Below are 22,151 nucleotides of genomic sequence, written 5' to 3'. Positions count from 1 at the left end.
AACCCTGGCACAGGCCCAGGTGTTTTTCTTTTTTTTTCTTTCTTTTTTTTTGATGGAAAAAAAAAAAAAAGAAGCGCTGTGAGAGCTCAGCCGGTACACACCTACTCGAGCACACACAGGGTACATGCAGTACCGGGGTCTGTCCTTTTCCTACTGGCAGCCTCCGTACTGTTCTACTACTGATAAGAGGGCTTGGTGTAAATAAAACTGTACAGCACGGCTCGTTATAGCACTGAAGGTAGAGAAAGCCAGAGAGAAAGGGAGCACGGTGTCTGTACTTATTGTTCTGACAGCATGTGTGTGTGTGTGGGAAGAGAGGGAGGGAGGGAGGGGAGGGAGGGTTGTCTGTGAGTCTGTGTGTGTTTATGGATTTTTGCTGTTTTTTTGGTACTGAGTGTACTGTCTTACGTAAGCCATTTATGCAGGCTCACTGAACAGCCAGGCTGTGTTTTTGTTGGTGACTGTGTTTGTCTGACTGAGTAGCCTCCCTCTCTCTCTCCCTCCCTCCCTCCCTCTTTCCCTCCCTACAGCTCTCTCCATCCCACCCTAATCTGTCCATCCGCCTCAGTCTGTCGTCTGCGTTTTTTCCAAACTCTTTCCATCTCTGCCATCTCTCGGCCTGTTGACACTTTATGAGAAGAGGGCAGGGCGAATGAAGCGAGTGTGATATTGGTCCCTCTCTCTCATCAACAGACAGACACATTTCAGTAGGAGTCCTTATTTCTCCATTCACGCTTTTTTTCCTGTGAACAATCAACAATCTCCTTCCTGTGACCCATCGAGTTCACAAAATTCATACTACAGATGTGTTATGATTTTTTTTGGGAACTAGATGGGTTAACCCAGTTTTGGGAAGTAGATGGGTTGTAGACCTGAAGCCGATTCCACAAAATAATGTCTTCTAAATCCCAACAGTATTCGGAAAAAACACATGTTTCTGTATCAGAGGTGCGCAGACTTTTTCATGTCAAGGACCCCCAACGTGATATGTATTTGGCCGCGGACCCCCCATCTCAAAATATTTTGTTCCAGGGACCCCCCAGAAGCAGAGATTTGAGTTAGAAATGTTCACTTTAAAACAATATATATTTTCAAAGATTTGCACACATTTTCACGATTTTTCAAAAATAGCAGATCTACAAGCTCGTAGCGCGTCACTCGGTGCCGCGCTATGAGCTTGTATATCTGCTATTTTTGAATAGCCAAAGTGTAAAATAATGCTTTTTTTAGCTCAAATCAAGAAGTGACACAGATACGGAAAGGGTTAATATTATGCCTCGCTACGGAATAAGCACCCCCACCCCACCCCCCAACGAGCATAAAACACTAGTTCATATGCTGATTCAAATTGAACATGTTTGTTTACACTTCATTTCATTGAATGTATCAAGAGGCTTAGTTTTCAGGGAAATGTTTTTGTCGTTCGGTTTTTTGTTTCAATGCGGTGTTGCCTTTTGACTACTGATTTGTATTTTTTTATGTCTAAGTGATACATTACATTACAGCCACAGGCACCGATGACGTCCACAACACGCACTGTTAGGGACAAAGTGCACAGCAATGCTATAGATTATTTAGACTATTGTGATGAAATTGTGAGAGACCATTAGTTACAGGCATGATAATATATTTTACCAGAGCTGTATTTTTGAACAATGTCATTTCAGCAACTACTTATTGGAAAGCTGAAGTTGACCTTAACATAGAGGGCCTTCCTTCCAGTCGCTATCATTACGGTGGATCTGAATTATGCATACAAATATCAGCATTCATGAATACTCAACAGACAGCCTGAGCCATGGCTTTAAAGTTCAGATGTTTTGAACTCTACTACCAACCAGAGTGTCCTCTTTTTGTCTTTATTGTGAGAGGAGACAGGTTTGCTAAGTCTTTATAATGTTTAATTCTGATAAATTCCTTTTGATGAAGGATTCTGTTTTGAGTGCTTTACCCCCAAGGGGAGACATCTGTCTCAAACCTAGCAAGCCTGCTACCTACAATAATACATCAAGCCCATGCATGCGCCAACACTTAAAAAAATAGGTTTGTAATCAGCTCTTGTGGAAAAATTAGAACAAATGGGGCATGTTTTGTTTTACCATTATTCTCAGAGGGTGACCACAGTTCCTGTTTTGCAATCATGGTATAAAACGGGAAGTTGTTGTACAGTATGTAATTCCTATTCTTTGAAAGTAGCGTACGAGGGATATTTCACTTTGAAATAAAATAAACATTTAAAAAATATATTAGAATATCCTTCCAATACGTGAGGGGGCCGTGATTTTTCCATTACTTTTTTCATTTATTTGTAATATATATTTATTTTATTTGAAAGTGAAATACCCCATTAGTTGTGAATGGCATTAGAAATGTTCACATCATCACTACACTGATTATTTGGTTACTAAAATTGAACCTGATCGTTTAACCCCCTAGAGAAAAGAAAACTAGGCTAGTTAGCTGGACTGCCTGTTTTCTTTTCCCAGACACCAGATTGTCTTTGATTTGATTAAATACTTAGACACCTGCGTCCAACTATACGTATATAACTCAAGGCTTTCCTGGTCGGGTGTTGAAACAGTTTGATGCATAGAAGGTAAGCTCATAGATTTCCATCCTACTTAAAGATAGGAACTGACACTGGGCAGCATTGAACTGACCACTTAGTTTTCTAGTGCTCACAGAAAAAAAACAGAAATAGTGGTTTGGAGAGGAAGAGGAAGGAAGTAGGCCCCCTCCGGCCGGCCCGGCTGGCTGGCTGGTTTGTGACTGGTGGTCAGGTTACCTCAAGGCACCGAGTGACCCCCACCTCAAGGCAACTGAGTGACCCCTCGCCGTCCGTGGTGGAGGGATGGGAGGCCTTTGTGTCTTTGACATCTCGCTACAAAAGAGTTCCAATCGGAAACTCAAATCAACCTCTGCTCATCACACACACAAGTTCATGGCAGGTTCAACATCGTTGTGCAAACACAGATGTGACTCAATTGCTCGGGTCCGCCTTTTCACAACACCATATGCCACTATGCTCTGTTTTTGTTGTTGTTTTTTTTAGTCTTTTTCCCCCCCTAAATCATATTAGGTTTAGAGTGTGAAGCTGATGGGTCCAATTAGTCCACAATGTCTGCCAACCACTCTTAATGCCACTGCAAGTCTTTGCTTTTTATTTTGGTTGTATTACAGTTGTATTACTGGCTCACTGTGTAACATGGGTAATGGGTAATTGCAGACAACAATTTGGCCGTGGACCCCCATCTCAACATATTTTGTTCCAGGGACCCCCAGATGCAAAGATTTGAGTTAAAATGGTCCCTTTAAAACAATATATATTGTACGATTTGCACATATTTTCACGATTTTTCAAAAATAGCAGATATACAAGCTCGCAGCGCGGCACTCGGTGCCGCGCTATGAGCTTGTATATCTGCTATTTTTTAATAGCCAAAGTGTGAAATAATAGTGCGTTTTTAGCTCAAGTGACACAGATGCGTTCCAGGTCTTAATGGGTTAAGAGGGACATACAAGTTAAAATACATACAAGACAAATTTATATATATATATATATATATATATATATATATATATATATATATATATATTAACAGTACCAGTGAATGATTATATCAAAAATAACTTTGACTTAAAGAACAGATTCTTTGTTACAATGGCAGCCTGACAAAAGGCAAGGCCTCTTGAGGCAGAGCCGGTATAGGGGTCTAAAATTCTAATTCAGGTTAGGAAACAAAAGAAAACTGCAGATTTATAAAGGCAATGCAACACAAGACAAGAGCAGCAGACTCTCGCATTATGTATTGTAAACAGCTGCAAGAAGCAGAACATAAATAAATAAAAGCAAGGGTCAACCTCTGTATAGCACGGCACCCAAATCCCACAGCAGCTGAGCAACGGGAAGCACGAATATGGATCAGCCACCCCCTTTGTAGTGTGTGCCAGGCAGAGTCAGACCACAGGCAGTGGGGATTCACATACAGTACGGTATAATACCCCTTCCAAGCTCCCCTAACAATGTTGCAGGGATAAAAAAAAAAGAATAGTTACTGGGTGGGTTTCCTGCAGTAAAACATGCGTAGTCTACTGTAGGTGCTACTGTAGGTAGGGTGCACGCGCCTACGTACGCTGGGACTGCGTTATTATGGTCAAAAGTTCATACCAAAATGTTATATGCCAAATATCTCAATAGCGATACAATATACAATGTGACTATGGGTTCACACTTATTTTATAGTATTTTAACCCATTGAGACCTGGAACGCATCTGTGTCACTTTTTGATTTGAGCTAAAAAGCATTATTTTACACTTTGGCTATTCAAAAATCGTGAAAATGTGTACAAATCTTTGAATATGTATATTCTTTTAAAGTGAAAATTTTTAACTGAAATCTTTGCTTCTGGGGGGTCCCTGGAACAAAATATTTTGATGGGGGTCTGCGGCCAAATACATATCATTTTGGGGGTCCTTGACATGAAAAAGTTTGAGCACCACTGATATAGAAACATACGTTTTTCAGAAAACTGTTGAGATTTAGAAGACATTTGTAGAATCGGCTTCAGGCCTTAATGGGTTAAGTCTAGCAACAGTGAAAACTAAACATTCTTTTAAAGAAAACGGCGTATCACAGTGCCATAGCGGTATATTTTTCTGACGTTTAGTCTCGGCGCTGAGCAATTCGGTCTCGGTTTGCGCGCGTAACCCTCAACTGGTTATGGCGCCGAGTCCCCGAGGTACATATGCGTTAGCAGAGACTGAGCCCACTTCTGTCAAATGATTCCAGCATTCAAAGGATCTTTCATGCGAGCTAAATTGCACAAGACCCAGGGAAAATTATAATGACAAAAATGTCATCTGCTGCTGCTGTGTGTGGAGCCTCCCGGGTCTCTGTTCATCGAGGTCTTGGTTTATATGGCAGTGAGGTGTTTGTCGGGGGTCTTCTTTGGGGATGATGGTGAGGTGTTCCTCGGGGGGTCTTGGGTTATGGCAGTGAGGTGTTCATCAGGGGTCTTGGGGTTGGGGAGGGTGACTCAGGTGTTCATCCAGGTCTCTGGGGGTGGGTGACTCAGGTGTACATTTGGGGGGGCTGGGAATGACTCGGGTGTTCATCTTGGGTCTTGTGGGGTTGACTGATATGTTTATCAGGGTCTTGGGGGGTGACTGAGGTGTTCATCGGGGGGGGTCTTAGGGGTGACGGTATACCATCTCTCTGTCTCTCTAATGGCTCTTAATGTCCTGTTGACGCACCGTTGCCCCGACAAAAAGTTGTGCAACATTTCTTGCGAGGGGAAGTGAAACAGGATGCGGCTGTAGCGGCATGTGGCACCTGACTTCCCCCCCCCACCACCCCCAACCCCCCACCCACACACTCATCCATCCCCACACACACACACACACACACTGTTATTAGGAGCGACCGTTGTGCAAGGCTCATTATGTTAGCTCTGTGGCAATGCGATACAGGACTTGACTCCCCAGCCCCACTTACAGATGAGTGGAGGAAGTGTCCAGCTGTTACCAGAACACTTCTTTTACTGACCCTTTTTAATTTGTTTTATTAACTTCTCTCTCTCTCTGACTGTCTGCGGAGAGCTGCTACCTATTTTACAATGACTGGAGTTATTTGACCCCTTAAACCCAAATTTATACTCGGGTCAATGACGCTCTTTTTTTTTTTTCGCAGTACCGGGGGGTTTCCATATGGTTTAGTGCAATTTAAGAGGGACATACAAGTTACTTGCATACTTATAACCTCAATTCACTTGTATATTATGGTGTCGCGCCGTGATAATTGCCGATCTACAAACTCACAGCGCATCACATCATGACGTGTTGTGATATAGTACGGTAGATTGGCTAGTTTTTACTATTATTGAAAATGTTTCATAATGTTTGGCCTATAAACGACATGCCCAAAATAGGGACGCCGTAGTTGAAAGTGGTTAAGTGGAGACCTTTGAAACGGTCGCAATAAATTCACGATTTCTAGGATCAAGGAGGAAAAGCGTATCGTCATAGATCCTACATCGTATTTTGAATGGGTTTTTAATTGACGCCGGGCAGATGATGGCTGAGGAGGAGGGGTTGTTAAACACATTTGTAAGGACTAGGAGAGTAACAGTTCATGTCAAGGGGGTGCCCCCCTCCCACACCCACAAAATACACCCTCATTCTTTCTCCTCTAGCAAGTCCCCCTTGCTCGCAATCAAAGCGGGCCCAGAGATTTATCGCTTTAATTTGGCAAGGGGTTGAGGGGTGTCGGCTGCTACCGAGCAAAGGGCCCCCACTTAGCGCTTGGTTAGGGGGGCATCGCACTGGGTGGCTGCCGGGGCTGTGCGCGCGCTCTGGGTTCCCGTTGGGCCCCCGCGTTCTTCCTCCCTCCGTGCCCCACAATGACCTAGATCAACAGGGCACACCGCGTACCGCGTACATCCTCCTTGAAGCTAAGGCACCACGCTGGCAGCTCCCCGACGATTTATGTCTTTTTGCCACAAGTTGGGGCATGCCCCCGCACTAAACTCCCACCCTGGGATCATTTAGCACACGGCTACTGGCCTCCCAAAGCCCTGGTAATGGCGTTGTACCGCTGCCTCTATAGAGACGCTGGTGTCACCGTGTGCTTTTTGTCTGGGCAGGGGAGAAAAGATTGCTTTTGACAGCCCTAATAATGTAATGGGGAAAATGTGCGTTTACTTTAGTCTAGGCCTATGGTTCTGAAACATTTTCATGTTGAGGGCCGCCAAATGTGTTTGGCCGCAGACCCCCGTTTGAAAAGATTTAGTGCCAGGGACCCTCATGACAGAAATGAATCTGTATTTTGTCAACATGTTTCTAAAACACCAGATCTATGAGCTCACAGTTATTATATTATTTTTTTATTATATTTTTGAATAGCTGAAGAACATAACTGTTCCTCATTTTGCTCGGGAACCCTCCCAAAGACCACTGGCGGATCCCGGACCCCACTTTGAGAACCAGTGGTCTAAGCTCTATGAAAGGTGTGTGGGTGTGTGTGTGTGCGTGTGCACGTGCGTAGGGGGGTCACACTTGTCAAAAAGTTGTACTGTATGCATTGACAATGTACTCTTCTTCTTAGGCTTTATTCACACTGTAAGCAAATCTAATTTGTTTCACAAATCTGATCTTTAGTACTGACTCTCCATCCTGGTATTTGCACAAGTGATCAGATGGGATTTGTTTATTCAGACACCGTCGACCTTTCAGCATCGGTCGCCGTCATAACGACATATAGGCGCGAGTAATGCTTAATTTAGACTCTGCTGTATCTTTAGAGATCTGATTTGAATCGCTTTTCAAAACACCTAGGAATGCGGTTCAAATCAGATAAAAAAAAAAAAAACAGTTTCCACGTGTTTATTTTTCTCTTTTTTTTGTGCTGTTAAGACTTGATCAAACCATCTGAATCCAATCTGGGAAAAAAAAAAACGAGTTTTGTCTGACAACATAGCCGAAGTTATCTGCCAGGCACTGTGTATGTCAACTCAATCAATTTTAGCGAAAAGGTCTCTGGTCCTACACGGAATGCAGTGTAGATTGGCCTGGAGTCAACCTTGTAAAGCAGTAATTATAGTTGGTCTGATAATAATAAATTCGGAGACTACAGTGAAAGGGAACCATGTGATTAATGCAAATGTGACATCAGAGGGATGGTGGGTGGCAGTTATTAAGAACCTGTCTACATCTCCTCTACATGACTCGTTCTCCAAAGGTTAAGTGGCTCTTTTTGCTGGCTAATTCAGCCATATGCTTGTCTCTTGGTTTGACATATCCGCCGCCATATGCTCATGTGGCAAATAGTTTCTCTTGAAAGTGCAGCCCCAAACAAAATGGCAGGGTTTACCGCCTCTGTCGATCTCTGAACTTAAAGGCTTTAAACCTGAATCAAACCCACGTGATTTGACACATTTTGGACACTTTTTTTTAACCACTTAAACCCTATATACTTCCTTGATCAGGATCCCCTAGGACAGTGGTTCTCAAACTTTTTCATGTCAAGGACCCCCAAATTGACACTTATTAGCCCGCGGACCCCCATTTGAAAAGATAAGCCAGGGACCCCCATAAGAGAAGATTTTTAAGGCTCTAGCAGTGATTCTCAATCATTGTAATTTAAGGCCCCCCCCCCAGTTTGACATGCATTAGGCTACGGACCCCCATTTAATGGCATTTCTATCTCTGGGACCCCAATTCATATTGTAAAATCAATGTTAATTTAACTCTGAGACTGTACAAATGGAACCAAATGGACCCTAACGGGTCCATTTGGTTCCATTTGTACACTCTCAGAGTTACAGGCCCATAAGGGTCCATTTGGTTACTATAAATCATTTAGCTGGGGACCCCCTGGTATCCCCTCAAGTACCCCTGGGGGTCCCCGGACCCCACTTTGAGAACCAATGCCCTAGGATATTTGTTCCCTCTGCACACCAAATATACTCCACGAAAATAACACACAAGCTCACAACGCGTTGCATTGTGACACTTGTCGTTTTCCTATTTCCACCGAATGTTTGCCTATAATGACATGTCTAGTATAGGGATGCTTACACACACACTTATGATGTAGTCCAGTGGTTCTCAAAGTGGGGTCCAGGGACCATCAGGGTTCCTTGAGGGGGTCCAAATGTACATTTGTACACTCTTAAATTAAAACGTTTGAGAACCACTGATCTGGTCGGCCTAGAATCGTGCAGAGCACCCTTTTTTTTCCAGGAGACAGCGTGGGGTTGTGTGTGTGTGTGGGTGAGCGACCGGGACGGGACCACAGCAGGGAATTGGCAACGACCAACTTGGGAGCAGCAAAAAAAGAAAAAATGGAAAAGCACAAACACACAGTTGCATAAGCCCTCAACTGGCAGGCACACTCTGTCATGTATGTGTGTGTGTGCGTGTGTCATTTCTGCTTTTGGAAAGGACTTATTACAGTACAGGCTGTTCCCTAATGTCACTGTGGTTGCAAAACCCACAAGCCATCTCCTAAACTTTTTTTTTTTTTTGTCATCTAAGAATTGACTTCCTGTTTTCACTGGTGTAGCGCTTGCCTGCTCGCTCTCTCTCTCTCTCTCTGTGTCTCTCTCTCTTCTCTCTCTCCCCCCCTCTCTCTCTCTGGAGGTGTTGTAACCCAGGAGATGGTGCCAAGAACAAACCAAGGACTGATTTAGAGAGATCACTCTGTGCCTACAATGCAAGAGACAGGCGTACTCATGCGCGCGCACACTCTCTCACACACATGCACACACACGCACCTGCTTAACATCTGGACTCCGCATGTGCGCGAGTACTCACGTGTGCGTGTGTGATGCGTATGGCATGTACTGTAATCGTTGCCAAGCCATAAAAGCTCAGTGCCTGGGACTGATCTGAACTGATCTGGCCTCCACCAGCAAACCCTCTATTTGTGCATGCCAATCGCTCCCTCCTCAGCGCTACAAGGCTGCAGTGGTGGAAGAAGTACTTTTTTTACTTAAGTAAAAGTTTCAATACCATAATGTAGAAATACTCTGTTACAAGTAAAAGTAAAAGTCCTGAATTCTATTTTTTTTTTAAAGTATAAAAGTATTGCCATCAAAATATACTTAAAGTACCAAAAGCAAAAGTACTCATTATGCAGAATGTCCCATTTCACAAGCATTCAAAAATGTATTAAAATATTTTTAAAAAATAGCAGATCTACAAGCTCACAACGAGTTCCGAGCTTGTAGATCAGCTTTTTTCAAATAGCCAAAGTATATAGGGTTGTGGTGGTTAATGTATGTTTTGTAATAATAATCAAAATCTGCAAAGTAACTAATAACTAAAGTTATCAAATCATTTTAGTCGAGTAACAGTACAATATTTGCCTCTTGAGTTGTAGCGGGGGTATAAGTATAAAGTATTGAAAATTGAAAATACTCCAGTAAAAAATAAAAAAATACCTCAAAGGTGTACTTAAGTGCAGTACTTGCACTTGGTTACTTTCCACCACTGCAAGGTTTTTTTCACAGGCATAGAAGCCCAGCGTAGCATTAAACATGCCGGTGCAACTGAAATCTCTGCCCTTTTACTTGACACGCCTGTATAAACAGCACAGGTTACGGTACATAGCTGGCTGTAAAACCAAGTTATATAAGTTATATGGAAGTCTCGACACATGAGGACTTTGCTAAACCGGAAAACTTGTAACAAGATAGTAAGGGTGAAAGAGGAATTTCTTGATTCGTATGCTAACTTGATACTAGAGCTGGGCAATATGTATATCGATATCTTCATATTGTGATTTGAGACTAGATGACGTCTATTTTAAACTTTTAACCCATTAAGACCTGGAACGCATCTGTGTCACTTTTTCAGTTGAGCTAAAAAGCATTATTTTACACTTTGGCTATTCAAAAATAGCAGATATACAAGCTCATAGCGCGGCACCGAGTGCCGCGCTATGAGCTTGTAGATCAGCTATTTTTGAAAAATCGTGAAGATGTGTGCAAATCTTTGAATATATATTGTCTTACAGCGAACATTTTTAACTCGAATCTTTACTTCTGGGGTCCCTGGAACAAAACATTTTGAGATGGGGGTCCGCGGCCAAATACATATCATTTTGGGGGTCCTTGACATGAAAAGGTTTGAGAACCACTGATATAGAAACATACGTTTTTTTCAGAATACTGTTGGGATTTAGAAAACATTTGTAGAATCGGCCTCAGGTCTTAATGGGTTAATATATTTGGAAAAGATGTATACTGTATAATATCACAATATGATGTCTATATCGAGGAATTTGGTCAAAAATATTGTGGTATTTGATGTAGTCTATATTGCCCAGCCCAACTTCATATGTTTGATCCCGCTCACTAAATAATTTCACAACCATTAAAAATGCTGGCTTACTTTTCGACCAGATCTGCTATACAGCGTAATGTGCAAGATTCCCATCACCCATAAAATTCCTGTCCACTGCTGAATGTTTCACTGGATATTGAAACATCTGTGAATACTGTCTGGAACACTATGAATACGAATGCCAGAGCTTTAAACGTCAGCGGATGTCACACACCAAAAACGTTATTTTGAAATTAATATGGTTGTGTCTTTGAATAACACTGCCTCTGGTACAGTACATGGTCAATGCATGTTGACTACAGTATGTAATGTATCAGCATGCATTGAGCATGTGCAATGTCCAATGTCAATGTTTTTATAGTTATTTCCAGATCACACATATTAACATAATATTATTTACATGACTTCATTATGGTTTGCCTCTGTGCTTAGAGCAGTGGATCTCAACTTTTTCAGGCTGTGACCCTGACCCTCCAAAATAATCATATTTGAACTGAGGACCCCACCATCCTGACAAGCACTTGGAATTGTTGGAGTTGAGGCATTCAATTTTGTTTGACTCAGTTCCACAGATAAATATTGTGAAAAAGCAGATGTACAAGCTCACAATGTTGTGAGCTTGTAGATCGGCTATTGTCACAGTTTTTGCCTCTTATAATAGTTGACAATTTGGGCAATGTTGACCAGTTTTTATAGTATAGTTTGTTGATTACTTTTGATGCAGTAATATTTTTTTAGGTATTGAAAAGGTCTTAAAAGTCCTTAAATTGCCACTTCACTGTCATCTGGGCCCCCCCAAAAAAAAAAAATCATGTGGACCCACAGGTTGAGAACCAAAAGGTTCTGGGAAAGAGGGAACCAAAAGTGGGATTGGCATAGATTTGACTGGTGACATACTTTGTGAATCATTGGTTTCAACTCACACCTTATTCAATCAAATACTGAACTGTTGTTATATTCAAGTTCTAAAACTCTGTACACCATAAAGCCCTCAGTGTTCATTTAAGGGTCCTTTTTTACACTCTTATTGAACACTGTTGATGATTTTACTGTATAAATCCAATTCAGGTTACTGTGTTCTTGTGCCAACTTTCCATTTACAGTGTTCAACTCACACTGCCAAATCACATGCATATTGATTATGTAGTGTGATATATTCTATGTTTGGTCTGTACAAACCACCCTAACATTGCAGGTGTATTGTGTCCAGAATTCCAAGACAATTGAAGGCAAACTGCATAAAACATGTGATATGTGAAAGGTGTGGAATTGTGTCTGACAAACCATTTTCATGTTTTTCCATATATGTGCTCCTGTAAATGCATCTCTGTTTGCATATCGCCTGGAAACCTTCTATGGAAAAACCTCATATGTCCAAAACTGTGACTTCTCAGGATTCAAATTCAAAAAACGTCAAAAGTAGCAGATCTGCTACTTTTGCTGTTTGTGTGTGACACTGTAGTAGGATGTTAACCCTTTAAGACCTGAGTTTTTTTGAAAGTTTTGAAATTTTGAAACATTTTGAAAAAAATCTAAAACATTTTTTTTTCAAGATTTATTCAAAAATAGCAGATCTACAAGCTCGTAGCGCGGCACTCGGTGCCGCGCTATGAGCTTGTAGATCTGCTATTTTTGAATAGCCAAAGAAATCTAAAGTGACACAGATGCGTTCCAGGTCTTAATGGGTTAATGTACGGAAAAAAAAACATTAAAAGTGAAGAATACGGAGATAGGAGGTTTCTGCCCGACAACAGCAATATATTAATCCCCATGTCTCTTTATTTTCTAGCTGGCGAGAAGGCCATAGTGTGTGACCAGTGCGGTGCTCAGTTCCAGACAGAGGAATCCTTGGAGGCCCACCGACAGATTCACACTGGTAAGAACACACGCACACGCACACACACACACACACACACACACACACACACGCACACGCAAGCACGCACACGCAAGCACGCGCACGCGCGCGCGCAAAATGGATTTAGAAAGCACAAGTCAGACAAGACATACAGACTGACTACTGTGCCAAGGTTGTGGAACATTTCTATACATACACTTACCACCTACACACACACACCATGAGAGAACAAATTATTCATAAAGGCGGTGAAAAATCTCCATCTTGGCTTCATTCGGGTCCGTGTCGATGCCTGATTTGTGTTCAGTTTTTTTTCTGCGTCTCAAACCAAAATAATACTTCCGTGACACTTTGTGAGCTTACGGATAGCCTCGTTTTGGTTTGGTGTGCATGACGCCGTTGTACAATGAAGTATAAATCTGTGCTTTATGCTCCCTGTCCTTGTTTGAAATGATTACCTTGCGCTAAAACGCTGTTTCATGGGTAATAAGCAGCGGGTGTAATGTTTTAGCAGGACCACTGTGCTAATGATGAGCTACATCAAGCATAAAAGTAGCGCCACACATATCGAATCGGACTGGATCACAAGAACAATCACATCAGCTGTGTTTGTTCTTGTAATTCAATAGCAATGTGAATGAATCCAATGAGATCCCTGAGCCGCGCCCTTATCAACTTTATCAACCCTTTAAGACCTGGAACTGTGTCATTTTTAGATTTGAGCTAAAAAGCATTATTTTACACTTTGGGCTATTCAAAAATAGATCTACAAGCTCATTGCGCGGCACCGAGTGCCGTGCTATGAGCTTGTAGATCTGCTATTTTTGAAAAATCGTGAAAATGTGCAAATCTTTGAATATATATATTTTTAAAGCGAACATTTTTAACTCAAATCTTTGCTTCTGGGGGGTCCCTGGAACAAAATACTTTGATGGGGGTCCAAATACATATAATTTTGGGAGTCCTTGACATGAAAAAGATTGAGCACCACTGATATAGAAACATACGTTTTTCAGAAAACTGTTGAGATTTAGGAGACATTTGTAGAATCGGTTTCATGTCTCAATGGGTTAAACCCTATACTGTATATATACTTATGTGTGTCTACTTCAGGGGTCTGTCCCTTTGGGCCCCTGCTTTTTTTTCCCGTCTACAGCACCAAATCCCTGTGCCTGGAAAATAGCTCACAGAGCTTGTAGATCTGCTATATTCACAGAATGTTGGCCCGTTATGAGTATGACGTGCCCCGTATAGGGACGCTATAGTGTTTATTCAAGCGGTAGTAGGGGTCAATTGGCTTGCTCAGGGACGAACCGGTGACCTTCTGATTAACACATGGCCTTTCTACCCACTAAGCCCCTACACACACACACAGTGCCCCTATGTACAGTACAGCACTTCTAATCATACCAGCCATTCTAAGCCTTTTAACCCATTAAAAACCAAACATTTCAGCAGTGGTGTAAAGTAACTAAGTACATTTACTCAAGTACTGTACTTAAGTACAATTTTGAGGTACTTTTACTTTACTGGAATATTTCCAATTGTCTATACTTTTACTTCTACTCCACTACATCTCAGAGGCAAATGGTGTACTTTTACTCCACTACAATTATTTGAAAGCTTTAGTTACTAGTTACTTTGCAGATATACATTATTACGTTATAAAACATACATTAACCACTTTAGCCCTATTTTATACCTAGGCTATTTGAAAATAGCCGATCTACAAGCTCACGTTGAGAGCTTGTAGATCTGCTATTTTCAAATATTTAGTACTTTTACTTCGAGAAAAGGTGTGCAAATGAATATATTTATATTCTTTTAAAGCGAACATTTTTAACTCAAATCTTTGCTTCTGGGGGGGTCCCTGGAACAACATATTTTGAGATGGGGCTCCGTGGCCAAATACATATAATTTTGGGGGTCCTTGACATGAAAAAGTTTGAGCACCACTGATATAGAAACATATTTTTAGGATTAGGTTAGGTTAGGATTTAGAAGACATTAGTAAGAATCAGCCTCAGGTCTTTATCGGTTAAAGGGAATGCATGCCTCACATTCACCCATTCACACATCGACGGTTCATCGGTTATATAGCCCGTCAGGGGGGGTCCAGCAACTTCGCTCAAGGACAGCAAAGGAGCCCCCGCCGGGTATCGAACCGAGGACCCTTCCGCTCATGTGTCCCAGACTGCGGCGGGGGGGCGGTCTCTCTCTATAACCTCCTGAGTCACACCGCCGTCGCCATGCGCTCCAGAGATGGATGACACGGCCTCCAGACTGTAATCAACAAGCTGAAGGGGAACTTGGCAGGCCACCGGTTGTTTATCAGCCGCTCCTCGCCATGAAGATGAGGAAGAGGAGGATGGCAGGGCCTAGGTGCCAGGATGTAAATAGAGGGAAGTAAATCCTCCCACAGCAGATGCACCATGGTCTTATGTTGTTGATGAAGCCCTTCAGTTTTAGATGGAAAGGTTGTCTCGGGTTTCTCCCCCTTTTAGAGACAGTGTTCACATGAAGAGAGAGAGAGAGAGAGAGAGAGAGCAGTGGTGTAAAGTAACTAAGTACATTTACTCAAGTACTGTACTTAAAGGCATTGTAGGGAACATTAAGCCTAAATTTAAAAAATATGTATATATATATTTTTTGCATTTTCTCCCCTCTATCAGCCACTATATAATGATGCTGGGGTGTTTTCCTTCATTGAAACACAGTCCTCTGTCTGAAATCCGTATTTTCCCTTCTGTTTATGTTCATGTTGTTTATGTCCGGGTCGTAAATTAACGCACGCATGTGCGTGTCCGTGCGCGTCCGTGCCCGTATCAACTTTTTACTTTCGGTTTTAAAACGCTCTCAAACTTCTTTTTTGAGGCACATAATTTACTTTTAAAAAATCGTTTGGATAGAATTTAGTTGTTTAGCTTCATATATGTGGTCAATTTATCATGAAAGAGCCTATTTAAAAATATAAATTCAGAGAACCGTAGGGTCGGGCATTTCCGCGAATTGTATCCGCATAAGGCAACCTATTTTGGGCATGACTCATTTAAAAAGTCCCCCCTGCGTCACCCCCTGGTGGTCGGGGAAAAGAACTGCTGGAGGGGCGGTGTTTGACAACAGTTTTTTTCTTTGATTATGTCTGAACTCCCTACAATGCCTTTAAGTACAATTTTTAGGTACTTTTACTTTACTGGAATATTTCCAATTGTCTATACTTTTACTTCTACTCCACTACAGTACATCTCAGAGGCAAATATTGTACTTTTACTCCACTACAATTATTTGAAAACTTTAGTTTCTAATTAACCACTTTAGCCCTATTTTATACATGGGCTATTTGAAAATAGCCGATCTATAAGCTCTCAACGCGTCGCATCGCGACGCGTTGAGAGCTTGTAGATCTGCTATTTTCAAATATTTAGTACTTTTACTTTTGGTACTTTTAAGTACAATTTGATACCAATACTTTTGTACTTTTACTCAAGTAAATTTAGAATTCCGGACTTTTACTTGTAACAGAGTACTTCTACATTGCAGTATCAATACTTTTACTTAAGTAAAATATTTGAGTACTTTTTCCACCACTGAGAGAGAGAGAGAGAGAGGGAGGGGTTGGGGGGGGGGGGGTATTCCTGAAGCCTGATTCATTCTTAGTCGCGCGCGCTGGTTGTGTTGTGCACCAAAAATAGCAGATCTCTACGCAAGCTCGCAGCGCTTTGGTATACACAACACAACACACATGGCGGCGTGCATCCAAGGTTTTTAAGTATTATTTATTTTTTTCATTTGTACTTCAGAAAATCAAAGCAGAGACAGAGAGGGACCATCTGTGTGCGTGACCTACAGTTTACTGCTGTGCCAGGTTTGAGATTGGCTCAATTATCCACAACAAAAAAGAAAAAAAAGCCAAACAAATCTCTCTCTTCTATTTCCTCGTATCAAATCTGTGGCAAATCGGTCCAAAAAAAAAACTTAAACAAAAGATTTTTTTTTATAATTCCTCATCCAAGTTTCCTTCTACACAGCATATGTAGCGACCGGGTTCTTCATTCTGGTTAACCCATTAAGACCTGGAACTGTGTCATTTTTAGATTTGAGCTAAAAAAGCATTATTTTACACTTTGGGCTATTCAAAAATAGCAGATATACAAGCTCATAGCGCGGCACCGAGTGCCGCGCTACGAGCTTGTAGATCTGCTATTTTTGAAAAATCGTGAAAATGTGTGCAAATCTTTGAATATATATATATTTTTAAAGAGAACATTTTTAACTCAAATCTTTGCTTCTGGGGGTCCCTGGAACTAAATATTTTGATGGGGGTCCACGGCCAAATACATATAATTTTGGGGGTCCTCGACATGAAAAAGTTTGAGCACCACTGATATAGAAACATACGTTTTTTCAGAAAACTGTTGGGATTTAGGAGACATGTAGAATCGGCTTCAGGTCTCAATGGCTTAATTGCTTGACTTTTATTTTCAGAAACGAGCAGAACAGACTCGCTGCCAACACATATTCTAACACACAGGAAACCGTTTCCCTAAAATTAGCCAGAGTTCCTTGACAAATCATCATCATCATCATCATCATCATCATCATCATCATCATTTTGTTCATCAGCCCTCTGACCCTCAAAGGCTCCCAGTAGCACCCTAACCACTGGGTGTCGTCCCCCCCCCCCACCACCCCCATTTTCTTCCATGCATGTCTCAGGGCTTACCCCCACTTGACAAGCCCCCCCGCACCCACCCACCCACCCACCAACCTGGTGTTTGACCAGGCGATGGGGGGGGGGGGGGGTGTAGTCCTGTGGGCCCCCCCCCCCCCCGTCTGTCCCTCCGCCAGTCGGCCAGTCGGCTTGCCCGCCCGAGGTAAAGAAGGGTTAAACGAGGCTAATGATCTGACAGCCATAACAGCGGAAAGGCACACTCTAAATATAGCATTCCAGTCTGGAGCAAAAAAAAAAAAAAAACGAGAGGGGATGGAGGGGGCGGGGGGAGTGGAGGGGAGTGGAGGGAGGGGGGTAGCCCCACAGTCTTAGCCACAGACAGACAAGCCTCCCTGCCAGGCAACTGAAACAGCAGCAACAGCAGCAGCAGCAGCAGCAGCAGCGGCGGTAGCAGCGGCCATGTATCCCTACGCCCGGCTGCCTCTGAAGGCCCCACACACCCCCACACCCCACTCACCCCCCCCACTCCCCCCCCCCCTCCTAAGGCTTATAGGGTTTTGAAAAATGGGCTCGGAAAACGTGCGGCTCGGCCAATCTTCCGTCTGACACTCGCTCTCGGGTTTGATTTCGACCCATATATGCAATAATATACACACCGAGATTACGGTGTCTTGCTTTGTGTTTTTCAAAAATAGCAGATCTACAAGCTCATAGCGCGGCACTCGGTGCCGCGCTATGAGCTTGTATATCTGCTATTTTTTTGAATAGCAAAAGAAATCTGTGTCCTTGGTTCAAGTGGTCCAAAAAAGAAAGTTCCCTCCCCTCGTTTTGCTGTGTGTGCGCACACGTGCGTGTTGAGTTGGTGTGCAGTGTGGGTGCGTGTGTGTGTGTGTGTTTGCAGTGCTGTATTGTGGCAGGTAAAGTATTATTTATCTTAGCTCAACAGTTAACCAGAGGGTTTGACGGTCGCTTCGCTTTAACCACCAGCTCGCTTTTCCCACAGCCCAGTGTGTGACTGGTGTGCGATTTAGGTTGAGATTTGTGAGAGTTGTTGGTACTTTTCTTCTTTTTTTTCTCTCTCTTTCTCTCGATCCCCTTCTCTCTCTCTCTCTCCCTCGTTCTTTCTCTTCCAGCAGCATTTTCCGGAGGGTGCAATGTTAACCTCCTGTTCGGTCTTGAAGGGCCTGTTTACGAGTCACGTGCCCGCATCCAACCGAAACAGAAACATGTTACTTAAACCGTTCGAACCGGGAACGCATCTGTGGTATTTTTAGATGTTTAGCTATAGCCTATATAACCGTTATTCTATACTTTGGCTATTCAAAAATAGCGGATATACAAGCTCATAGTGCGGCACCGAGTGCCGCACTATGAGCTTGTAGATCTGCTATTTTTTTTTGTTTTTATTGTGAACATTTCTCCAAATCTTCGAATATATATATATTTTTAAACACTTTTTACTCAAATCTTTGCTTCTGGGGGTCCCTGGAAAAAAACATTTTAATGTCAAGGACCCCCAAAATCATATGTATTTGGCCGCAAACCCCCCCATCTAAAAATACTTTGTTCAAGGAAGCCCCCCCCCCCCCCCTCAGGAGCAAAGATTTGAGATATTTTTTTCCCTTTAAAAAAAGGAGTTGCACACATTTTCACGATTTCTTTTCAAAAATAGCAGATCTACACCCTCGTATAGATCTGCTATTATTTTAATAGCCAAAGTATAAAATACGACTACAATCTAAAATGAGACAGACGCGTTGCCCGGTCTTAATGGGTTAACGGCAGCAGGGACACTTATCCTGGGTGGGGGTCCCACTGACGCTTATATGTATGTCTTGGATATGCTGCGTCCTCTTTTTATAAATAGGTAATGACCCCTGGGTCACAGTCGCGGGCAGGAAGTCAGCCTTGCTGATGTAAACATCCAGCTCTCATCTTCCCAGCCAGCAGGCATTTAAGGTACATCAACCAAAAGACCCCCAAAAACGCCAAACAAATTCATGTCAGACGTTTTGTGGGGTCCACACATTGTTGACCAATCGAAGCCACATGTTATGTAAACCCAGAACTCTTGGCAGTGAGTGAGCGCTCACCATGTTCTCTGATGACACTATTTGGCCTCGAAAGGCTTCGCTCATTTCTGGGTGGTGGTGATGCTCCTTGTTCCCATGAATGGACACTATTGTGGCACCTCCTTGGGTCAGCTACATGCAAGTCAGCTGCTGTCTGACTTAACCGCTCTCTCTCTCTCTCTCTCTCTCTCTCTCTCTCTCCCTCTCCCTCCCTCTCTCCATTTTAAACTGATTTGTATATATTTATTTATAGGGGTGAAACGATTGATCGAATACGCGTGAATTGAAAACAACATTTGGCAGTTGAATAATTGGTTTAGTGATGTAATCGTGTAAATATGTAGGCGCTATTCACAGTGCTTGTCCTTGTTTCCACATCATATAATGAAAGGTTATGATTTTGACTGCTGGGCAAACATCCAAAAATATGCGATTTCGAATGTCTGGGTTCAAATAACTTGCGATGACCCCGTTTTACTCAAACTTACTTCGTTTACCTTGTTTTTCTGTCATTTTGATAACAACAATAATAATCCGCAGATGAAATAAAATACATGGAAAAAAAGGTAATCCAACATCAGGCTTGAAGCTGTCATAATTTATAATTGTCAAGACGTTTAACCCCTTTCAATCGGGGCGTCTCTAGTCTGGTATTGTTTTTTTTATATATATATACACACACACACACACACACACAAAATCGGCTCATCACAATGCGTTGCGAGCTTGTCTAATTGTCGTACGACAAAGTATATTGGTGCTTAAGTGGTTAACTGATAAGGTCTCTGACACGCAGGGGAGTCAGGATCCCAAGCTCTCCATGAGCAAAACAAGATCATGCGGCTGTGTTTACCCACTGTCCACCCACGTGTGCGTCGGCATGCACCCCCCCCAACCACCCCCACCACACACACACTCACACACACACGCGCAGGCACTACGCAGTGCGAAGAAAGTGTGGCACACAACCTGACACCCAGGCAGGCACACAGACACACATTGGTACACTACCCGCCCGCATGCATGCAGTCATCTCCTCGCCCCTTCCCGAGCCAACAGCTCTTGTGAGTCCCATTAACCCATTAAGACCTGAGGACGCTTCTATACATTTTCTAAATCCTAACAGTTTTTCGGGGGGAAAAAAAAAATCACGTTTTTTCAAAAATAGCAGATCTACAAGCTCATAGCGCGGCACCGAGTGCCGCGCTATGAGCTTGTAGATCTGCTATTTTTGAATAGCCAAAGACATCTAAAGTGACACAGATGCGTTCGAGGTCTTAATGGGTTAAGGCTCCCCGACGTGTGTCTAATTTTTTGCCACGTCGCAGACGGGGAGTATCAAAATATCACGACATGCCTTAAGGGTTTTTAGCCAAGTTAAGCAACAAAGAACACTGTCTGTGTTTGTGCGTGTGTGTGTGTGTGTGTGTGTGTGTGTGTGTGTGTGTGTGTGTGTGTGTGCGTCTTCCACGGGACTCACAGTGTCCTAATGTGACTTCCTCCGCGCTAATCTCCACAACACCATGAGGGCCAACTTTAACAATCGGCCCTGAGAATTGATTCTGTGGATGTACTGTAAATCAGTGGTTCTCAAACTTTTTCATGTCAAGGACCCCGAATTTGACACTTATTAGCCCGCAGACCCCCATTTGAAAAGATATGCCAGGGACCCCCCACAAGAGAAGATTTTTACGGCTCTATGGCAGTGATTCTCAACCGTTTTAACATGCGTTAGGCTACGGACCCCATTTAATGGTATTTTTATCTCTGGGACCCAAATTTATATTGTAAAATCAATGTTAATTTAACTCTGAGAGTGTACAAATGGAACCAAATGGACCCGTTAGGGTCCATTTGGTTCTACTTGTACACTCTCAGAGTTACAGACACATAAGGGTCCATTTGGTTCCTAGCCATCATTTAGCTGGGTACCCCCTGGAACTCCCTCAAGGACCCCTGGGGGTCCCCGGGCCCCACTTTGAGAACCATGGCTGTAAATATCAGTATCGGAAAAGCTGCCGATTCTGCCTAAAATGCTGGTATTGGCGAGTATGCCAGTCTTATCTATGCCATTTCCCATACCACATATTTTATCACATGATATGTCATTTACAGTAATCAGTTATTTTCTATATTGAAGGCTTCAGTTGATGTTGCCCTACTGTTTTATATATCCTTTAATTTGTATTTATCCCTAGATCAGTGGTTCTCAAACCTTTTAAATTTCAAGGATCCCCATAACTCTGTAGAGTGTACAAATGGAACCAAATGGACCCTTCCTAGATCAGTGGTTCTCAAACCTTCAAATTTCAAGGATCCCCATAACTCTTGAAGAGTGTGCAAATGGAACCAAATGGACCCTATGGGTCCATTTGGTTCCATTTGTACCCTCTTCAGCAGTGTTGTGTTCTATTTGTTTTCTGAAGGTATACGCTACGATACGATGCGCGTGGTCGTGGGTATACGCTCTCTCGCGTTTTCAATGGATGAAACAGTTTTTGAAGGTATACGGTAGCGACGAAAAAAAATCTCAAGGTATACGCCGTACACAGCATCTGACGGTAGAACACACCACTGCTCTTCAGAGTTACAGCTCTGAAAGGATCCATTTGGAGCCCCCTCATAGAACCCTGAGAGTCCCTGGACCGAATCCGATATTTTTTTTTATCAGAATTGTCGTCGGGAAGGAACACCTCCTAGTAT

General features: G+C 42.7%; 1 protein-coding gene across 1 annotated transcript in view; it reads left to right on the top strand.

Moving 5' to 3' along the window:
* Positions 1-22,151, top strand: part of zbtb16a (zinc finger and BTB domain containing 16a) — a 176,291-nt gene that overhangs the window by 101,184 nt on the left and 52,956 nt on the right. The window contains 1 exon segment of the mRNA XM_084073300.1: positions 12,636-12,722. Within this exon segment, the coding sequence (XP_083929426.1) occupies positions 12,636-12,722 (87 nt within the window).

This window comes from Gymnoscopelus microlampas, assembly GCF_963454915.1.
Source record: "Gymnoscopelus microlampas genome assembly, chromosome: 12".
Taxonomy (NCBI): Eukaryota; Metazoa; Chordata; class Actinopteri; order Myctophiformes; family Myctophidae; genus Gymnoscopelus; species Gymnoscopelus microlampas.
This window is presented reverse-complemented; position numbering and strand designations above follow the sequence as displayed.